Source organism: Cornus florida, unplaced genomic scaffold (assembly GCF_030987335.1).
Source record: "Cornus florida cultivar Cherokee Brave unplaced genomic scaffold, ASM3098733v1 CherokeeBrave_3.0.0_Hap2_Chr01, whole genome shotgun sequence".
Classification (NCBI taxonomy): Eukaryota; Viridiplantae; Streptophyta; class Magnoliopsida; order Cornales; family Cornaceae; genus Cornus; species Cornus florida.
In genome coordinates, this window is record NW_026775571.1 from 66311565 (window position 1) to 66321041 (window position 9477).

Below are 9477 nucleotides of genomic sequence, written 5' to 3' on the forward strand. Positions count from 1 at the left end.
TTTGATTTCCGGTGTGAATTTTTATATGTTTACATTATGTATTTTTTCATATCTGTGGAATGATGGAACGTAGAAACATGCCTAGGATTCCTGAACATTAAATAGGAACTAAGTTTGGGTTTAAATAAATTTAAATAGACTCAATCATAATGATGCTTGCTATTTGAATGTTTTAAACAAACGAATGAATTTAATCTTTTAATATGTTTAAGCAATTGAGATTAAATGTGTAGGATGAATTGGATACGGAGAATGCTTATTTGACAGTATAATAAAATATCATCATGTATAAGATTCAGTTTGTGTAGGACATATGATATAGGAAGTTTAAATAAATAATAAGGCATTCCTATTTTGTGATAACTTGATATCATATTATCATAGTTATTTCTGGATTATTTGATGTATTTCCTTAATCGTTACATCAATTGTTATATTATGTGGTTTAATGCACCGGTATGGGATGGTGGCATTCTAGGGACGGATTAACTTATCAGTTAAGTCCTACCTATTTTATATAAGGGAATGGATTAACTAAAATGTTAAGTCCTACTTATATTCAAGTAAGGTCAGCTGAACAAGTTGAATAACTTATGGAGGATTAATTTATTATATAAGGGAATGAATTAACTAAAATGTTAAGTTCTACTTATATTCAAGTCAGGTCAGCTGAACAAGTTGAATAACTTATGGAGGATTAATTTATACTGGATAGGATGGTTACTAAATTATATATATATAAGCCATGATATGAGCTTGAGTCTCAAGATCAGTGGTTAGGGTGCGTATATTGCCAGGGATGTGTAGCTAGATATAGTGTAGTTGTGTACCCTGGTAGGTCTAGGTACTCATGCCCACTATATGTGCATTTTGCATGTTGTCTACTATTCAGGTTGAGACAACCCTATAGTCTAGTGAGGTTCCTTTAGTGTGTGTATATATATATATATGGACTACTAGTTACTGTTGGATTGACTAGGATGTATACGTGTATCGGATCTCTACTTGGACTGTAGTAGAGTAGAACTTGTTTGTGGGCCTGACCCACCATTATTTTTCAGGTGTTCGTCAGGAGTAAAAGTTGTTCGTGCTGAGCGGGTATCAGTCTACTTCATTCTTCCGATGTTATATAGGAGTTTCTTTATGATTCAGTTTCCTGATTTAGACAGTTATTGCTGTCATTTGTTTAGTTTGGATTTTCTAGGGGTCCACACAGTATGGATTCCCGAGTTGTATTTTGGAGGATCAGTTGTATCAGAAGAGTTTATTAATTAATGGAAATATATTCTGAGGTTTATTATTCGATTATCATTTTAATTTTTTGTCAACATTTTATTTATTCTTCTTTATTCTTTTGTACTCTGTGTTTGTTTATTGCCGATTCGTTTTTGATATCCTTGGGTGTTCAGACGTGGGCCTGGCCAACCCGCATTCGAAAATCCGGGGGTATCACAGGCACTGACATTGAAGAAGACGCCAAACTCCGCCCCTGAGTTAATCCATCATCTCCACCCACCGGAAAAAACTGCCTAGTCATCAATTTCGACTGACTCCTCCGATCATCATCACCTCTCTCAGAGAGTCAAAATTAATGTTACTGAAGTCACCATCGACCTTCAATATACCGAAATTAAAGGTGAACTTGTCACCGCCATTGGCAAGTGTCGTCGTCGCCGGCATTGCTTGAAGCTTCAGCATTCAAGATAGACGAATTCAAAGTGCCTAATTCGTCCATCTGGCCTCCTCCAGAACTGTCAACACAAACTTCTCCACCATCGTGATTGAAACCCCATTGTCATCAACACCGAGATTAAGATCCAACATGACTATCGTTCAAATGTGTGTGTGTATATATATATATATATATATATATATATAGAGAGAGAGAGAGAGAGAGAGAGAGAGAGAGTTTCAATTTTGAGCTTCAAAGTAGTTTCTATTAAAATCGAATATCATTCAATGCGTTAAACTAAAAACAAAATTCAAACGAAGAGCAGATAATCAATCCAATTAGAAAATTCGAAAATCGAAAAAGGATAAAAAATTAGAGAATCAAGTGATCCTAGCTAATATTGTAGGTAATTATAGAGAGAGTTTTGATCAACAAGGTGATGATGGAGAGAGAATAAAATATTTTAAGAACTCTCTGTAAAAACACACACACATATGTATATGTGAAGTCAGCGGAAAAAGCTCCGGTGACCGGAGAAGATGAAAAGAGATGGTCGGGGAAGTTGTGGAGAGAGAAGTTTAAGGGCATGTTTGGTTTTAGATTTAATTATATTCAGGTTTAGGTTATCCCTATTTTATACAATTTGAGATTTATATTATCCTTCTACCAAACAAACCCCATTTTATACAATTTTGGACAAAATAGTCATTTTACATGGCCGGTATTATAATCATTAATTTATTCAACTGAAGTGAGGGTATTATCGTCATTTTACACCACCAGGGACCCAATCGCACCAAATTGATAGTATAGGGGGATTTTTTACCACACAGGGACTGATATGTATTATATCGATAGTAAAAAGGGGTTTTTTGCACTTAACCCAAGATAATATGATAATTGCATGCGAGTCTTTTACATTTTACAATAATAAGTTAGTTCCGAGTTATATTCAACTTTTAAAAAAAATTTAAAAAAAAAAAATTTCCTCCACCCAAATGTTAACCTTTTTATCCCAAGTATATGGACAGTTGCCAAGGTAAAATAACATTTAATTTATGTTCGTTAGAAGCAAAACATTTTATATTTTAATGTACTTAATATGAAGATAAATTTTGCGCATTTTAATGCATGTAGTTAGTACGAAGAACCACCACATAATATTTGAATGACATTTTTATATATAAAGTACCATATCCTTATGCGGATAGCAATGATGAATTTAATTAAAATAAAATTGATTGATGTGAAATGGGAGGAACTAATATTTTCTTTGGTTAACACGTCTCCCTCCAATTGGTAAAAGAGATTGGTGTCACCTACTTGGAAAATGAAGAGATTGTAACTCATACCAGTCAATCATTATCTCACCAGTATAGTGTAGGATTTGCGAGGGTAAAATGATTTGGAAAATTGTAAGTTATACGGCTGGATAATGATTTAAAAAAATTTCTTATTGTCAAATTTTTCCCTCAAAATAGTTAACAAAATTGGATTTGTGATAATAAACCACGAATCTTATGGATCCTGACATCGCATACATAAAAATAATCCATTTATCAATCATTATATATATACACTCTTTAAATAATAATTTAAAAAAAAAAAAAAATCATTTAGACTTGCATGTGTATACAAAATTAATAATAATAAATAAGGGTGGTTAGCAAAATGATATTCTCCCTCTTCAAAGCCTAGAAATTAATTATTATGCCAAGCTTCTGATCAATAAGATAGGAAAGTAATGAATAAGAAATTACAAAAAATAAAAAATAAAAAAAAAAATTACAATCATATTTTGATATATATATATATCTATTCAAGGGAGGCGATATTCGCACTCCACTTTTCTTCAATTGCACTACATTTTTTTTTTTTTACACAACTTAAATTTATACAATCATATTTTGGTAGATATATATATCCATCACAATCATATTTTGGTATATATATATATATATATATATATAATATCCATTCTGCCAACAACTTTTTACGCAACTTAAATTTTCTATTTTTTATTTTTTATTTTTATTATTTTTTTATTTGTCCTTCAATGCTATACTTTCCTTTCTTTTTGAAGGTCCTCTTAAATAAGATAATTTATTCTATATTGATAATTTTATTTTTGACAGTCAAAAGAGATAATTCATTCAATAGTAACTTCTATTTTTTTTTTTTTTTTTTTTTTTTTGTGCAAACAAAACAAATAATTTATTCAACAAATTTAAATTTTTTTTTTTTTAGCCCTATCAAAAGAGGTAAAAAAAACTTTTATGATTTTTTATGAATCACGTCAAAAGAAATAATTTATTCAGTAGAAATATAAATATATAATATATATTTTGTATCTTTATCAAAAGAGATAATTTATTTAATAAAAATATATATATTTTTAATTTTCTTTTTTCACACTTTTTATTTTTTTAATCTTAACAAAAGAGATAATTTTTTTAATAAATAATTTTTTTTTCTATAAAAAGAGATAATTTTTTTAATTGTTACATTTTTTTTTTTTTTTTTTTGGTCCAGTCAGAAGAGAATTTATTCAACATAATTTTTTTCTTTTTGTTCTTGGAAACAAATTATTATTCAAATTTTTGTTTTTTTTTTTTTAAAAAAAGGTCTAAAATATTAAATATTAAAAAAAAAATTTGAAAGTAAAATTGTGTCATTTAAAAAGTAATAATTATTTATTTGTAAAATTAAAGATATAAAAATCATTTTATATAAAATTGTAGTACATACATATACATAGAAAAGTAAAGTGCAAATCGGGCCTCCCCCATTAAATCTAACCAAAAATTATTGAGATTTTAGGTCCTGCCCTCTCTATAGTTCAAGATTAGTGTTCTTAGACCAATTATGATCAAATAACACATCCTGGAGATTTTATATATATGTTTTGTCTGCTAATGGCACAATTAATTAATCTAAATACAATCAATTACTTGATTCTTAAAAATTTTATTTTTTATTTTTGGTAAATAACTATTTATAGAAAAGGAAATTAATGAGGTTAGGTTGAACAACTTCACATACATCTGCATAAGCTAGCTTTAAAGGCGAAACCATTAATTACAATCTCACATCACACTATCACTATCTTCGGTCATGCAGATAACTTCATTCAAATCACACACACAAATCAATTCGTCCAAAAACTTTTGTGGAAACAAAATCGTTACCTTGTTCTCATGTGTATCGTAGTGAAGAAGAATCGAATAGCATCGAAACTCAGAGAAGGAGAATTGTTTTCTGGCTGTCGGAATATTGATTTTCCGGCGTCACCTACAGACCAAACCCATCAACCAAACTCATCACCTACAGACCCAACCCATCAACCAAACTTCTTCATCCTTACCGGCGTCACCTATATACCTAACCCATCAACCAAATTCCGGCGGCAAGCTCTCATCAACCAAACTCCGGCCACAACACCTGTCCAAATTCTGCCGTCGCCGCTTCCCTGTCGCCTTTGATACAGTGAGGGAGGGCTTTGACGCCGAACTGTGCAAAGGTGGGTTGGGACTTTGCGACTCGGTCCGAGATGGACTCAAAAGTGACAGTGTTGAAAAGAGTGGTGGGAGTTACGAGGAGGAGGATGAGATGGTTCAAGACGATTGCGGAGATGTGAGAGTGCAGAGAGAGAAAGTTTGGAGGAGAGAGAAAGCGGTAAATAAATAGGTTTGCAGCTTTAGGGGAGTATGTGTGAGAGAATGATTAGAGAAGGTGTTGATGTGTGCGACGGTTAAGATTGCTACGTGGTGGTCTCGGGGCCACGTGTACAAACAATGTGTATATATATATATTAACAAAGGGATTTTTTTGTTATTTAAAATTATATATATTTTGTATTAAAAATTTGAAGGTAAAAAGGTCAATTTACAGACAAAAAGTAAATTGAGGTGTAAGTGAAAATTAAAATTAAAATTTTCATCTAACTGAAATATGGCCTAATTTCAGGGGGTGTGAGTATAATTTACCCTTTTCTTTTTCTTTTTTTCGAAGACTTTATAATCTCTCATGTTAACCCATTATTCTCTTTCTCTGGTTGCGGTTTATTCCAACAAAGCCATTAAAAAATCCCAAATCAGAGTTTTATAAGGCAGTGGAAGGCAGACATAAACAAGATCATAGAAGAGATGTAACTAAAAACAATATGTGGACCACTTTGATTTTACAAAATTAGTCCCAAAAATTTGGCCAAAAGTGAAACATATGTACCACATGATATGTCACAAATTTTAACTACTGATAATATTGTGTTGGTATTTTATTAAATATAATATATAATTTTTTTTGGTGAGTTGGATAACTCAATTGGTAGAGGCACCTTCTTGAATAGTGTGAGAGTCCAGTTTGACTCACCAGGTAAAAATATATATTTATTTTTTAATAAATAAATTTATTTATAAACAGAAAAATATTTATTTATTTTTTTAATAAATAAATTTATTTATAAACACAAAAAAAAAAAAAAAAAAAAAGAAAGATAAAAGAATGATTTCCTTTAAGCTCTTTTTTTCCTTTAATCATTTCTTTTCCCACCGACCAAATCAATTAATTTATTTTTCAATCACCAGTACTCCATTTCCTCGCCCTCTCATTAGTCTACTCGAACGCATTGAGGTAAATGAGGTCAAATTTAAAACATAACTTCAAAATTTTCATTAATCTATATGTTCACTTCCCAGGTCAAATTTTATTTAATGAATTGAAAATTTTTGTTGGGTTTTAAAGGAGAGCAGATGGTTGAAACAAAGGCCCATAAGAAATGATAAGGCCCTGAATGTAAACCTGCTTTGTTAGCAATACCCTCGAATGAGGACATTTACCATTAGAGAGTTCGTCATCACTGGGCAGCAACAAATCAATAATCCATACATCTCACTGGTTCCCAAAGTCACAAACCCCACTCCACTTAATGAGTTTAGGCCCATATCTTGTTGCACTACCATCTATAAATGTGCCTTAAAACTCATTGCCAACAAGCTTAAACCCATACTTCCCTCCATCGTATGCCCATCCCGGTCAACCTTTATTCAAGGTAGGCGAATTGAAGATAGTATCCTAATAACACAAGAATTACTCAATGGATACCACATATCCATATGCTCACCTAGATGCACAATGAAAATTGACCTAAGGAAGGCTTTTGATACCAGTAATTGGGACTTTATTCAAGGTAGGCAAATTGAAGATAGTATCCTAATAGCACAAGAATTACTCAATGGATACCATACATCCATATGCTCACCTAGATGCACAATGAAAATTGACCTAAGGAAGGCTTTTGATACCAGTAATTGGGACTTTATTTTGGACACTCTCAAGCTCATGGGATTCCCTGCCATTTTCATAACTTGGGTGGAATCATATATAACCACTACTTCATTCACTGTCTCCCTCAATGGAGAATTCCATGGTCATTTTAAAGGAGCCAAGGGGCTAAGGTAAGATGATCCCTTATCACCATCATTGTTTGGGATTGCTATGCAAGTACTATCCTCCATCCTAAGCAAGATAACCTCCTCAAACCCCTTGAAGTACCATTAGAGATGTAAAGAACTAGCTCTTACTCATCTGATATTTGCTGATGATGTTATGTTTTTTTCCCATAGAAGTGTTCCCTCTTTGCAAACATTGCTTAGGGCCACAAGAATATTCTCTAACCTTTCTGGACTCCATGGTAACCAAGGAAAAAGCCAGATCTTCCTCTCTGGTGTGGCACTTGCAGTTGAATTTGCCGTTCTTAACATTGCTGGATTTGAGCAAGGGTGCCTTCCCATAAGATACTTAGGTGTACCTTTGATTTCTACCATGCTGAAAGATGTGGATTGCAAAGCAATCATTAATAAGGTTACAACAAGAATTAGACACTGGTCCTACAAACTTCTATCCTTTGCAGGAAGGGTCCAACTCATCAGATCCATCCTCGTTAGTACTCAAACCTAATGGAGTACCAAATTCATCCTTCCAATGAGTGTTATTAATGAACTCACATGCATTTTTAGAGCATTCTTAAGGTCTGGACCTGAGCTGAAGAAGCATGGAGCAAAGGTGAAGTGAGCTTCTGTTTTGTCTGCTGAAGAGGGCTGATGGCTTAGGTATACCTGAATTGCAATTGTGGAATATAACTGCTATCATGAAACACCTTTGGAACATCATCAAGGTTAAGGAAAACATGTTGTGGATCACATGGGTCAACACTTACTGAAAGTTTGGAGTATTTGGGAAATTGGTACTCCAAGTCAATGTTCTTGGACATGGTGGAAGCTGCTCCAGCTTAGATCTGCTATCAGACCTCTTGTCAAGCTCAAAATTGGTAATGGTCTGAAATCCAATTTCTGGTTTGACAGTTGATCACACCTTGGTCCTTTGCATCTTAGGGTCAATTGTCAACAAATCTCTTCTACCTCATTTGACAGTATGACCAAAGTAAGTGCTTTCATCACTGATTCTTCTTGGACATTCCCAACCACCATCACCAACATCATTCCTCAACTCTCCCTCCACAACCTCTTACCTCAGCCAAATTCTCTGATTCCTGATAAACTACATTGGATTCCATCACCATCAGGAAAATTTTCTATTGTTAACACCCTTAACTACCTCACACAATATATCCCCTCCCTCCCTTAGACACACCTGGTTTGGACTACACTAATGATCCCAAAACACTCATTCATCTTATGGCATGCCATCCAATCCAGACTGGCCACATTAGATAGGGACTGCACTTCTTACCTGAATACACCAAACCTGTGTCACCTGTGAAATCTGGTTCCAGAATCACATAACCATCTCTGCTTTCAGTGCTATTTCCATTCACCCATTTTGACATTTATACAAGCACGTTGTGGCTTTGACATTCTCCCCTCCTCGTGGAATGAATTGATCGCATGGGCTGTTCACCAATGGAAGGGCAAGGCGCTTGACTACAGAGCACATACTTCTAGGATGGCACTTACAACTATGGTCTACAACATCTGGTCAAAACGTAATCGAAGGGTATTCAAGAGGAAAAGTCTCTCTGCGAACTCCATTTTGAACAATTTGGAGGAATTAATTCGACTAAAACTCATTGTTGATCCTCCACTGGACTCTCCAATTAACAGGCAGATTATATCTGATTAGAGCATTCCTTGGTCCATGCTTCGTCCTCCCCCACGACCTCCAGACTAGGAATGGTCTCAGAAGCTCCACTTCCATGGTTGCGTCAACTGTTTGCCTCAATAGGCTGATCACCGGAATTGCGACTAACTGTCATGAATCATGGGTGTTTAATGGAGCAGGCTTAGCCATGTGGGTTGTTTGTGCCTGAGTTGTCCTTATACGGGCTGTCTTTAGAGTTATATTTGTTTTGGATTGGGCTTTGTAATTGCCTATCTCAGGCTTTGTATATTCTTCATTCTATAAAATTTACCTTTATCTAAAAAAAAAAAAAAAAAAATGGGGCCCCCATAAGAAAGGACCTAAGTAACAAGCCTTGCCTTGTGGTGGACAACCCCCAACATTGTCGTCTTTTACATTGTACAATAATAAATTAATAAGTTAGTTCCAAGTTATATTCATTTTCAAATAAAAAAAATTCTTGACCCAATTATTAACCTTATTATTGCAAGTATATGGAACAGATGACAGGGTAAAATAACATTTTAATTATGGTGATTTGAAGTTAAATTTTCACATTTTAACGCACTTGTTATGAAGAAAAACTTTGTACATTTTTAATGGCTTTAGTATGAATAATCAGCACACACAATTATTGTGACATTTTCATATATATATATATAAAGTAG

General features: G+C 33.5%; 1 protein-coding gene across 1 annotated transcript; it reads left to right on the forward strand.

The window, feature by feature from the left end:
* The first annotated feature begins 6805 nt into the window (after nt 1-6805).
* LOC132273765 (uncharacterized) lies at nt 6806-7658 on the forward strand. Its single transcript, XM_059774826.1, has 3 exons — nt 6806-7128; nt 7297-7534; nt 7584-7658. The coding sequence occupies exons 1-3, from the start codon at nt 6806-6808 to the stop codon at nt 7656-7658; spliced, it is 636 nt and encodes a 211-aa protein (XP_059630809.1).
* The last annotated feature ends 1819 nt before the right edge of the window (nt 7659-9477 follow it).

What these genes read in the sequence shown, in the direction of transcription:
- LOC132273765 (XM_059774826.1), top strand. Translation starts at nt 6,806, where the DNA reads ATGAAAATTGACCTAAGGAAGGCTTTTGATACCAGTAATTGGGACTTT. An exon ending in AAAGGAGCCAAGGGGCTAAG is followed by an intron (nt 7,129 to 7,296) that starts GTAAGATGATCC and finishes TTTTTCCCATAG; the next exon opens with AAGTGTTCCCTCTTTGCAAA. An exon ending in GCAAAGCAATCATTAATAAG is followed by an intron (nt 7,535 to 7,583) that starts GTTACAACAAGA and finishes TATCCTTTGCAG; the next exon opens with GAAGGGTCCAACTCATCAGA.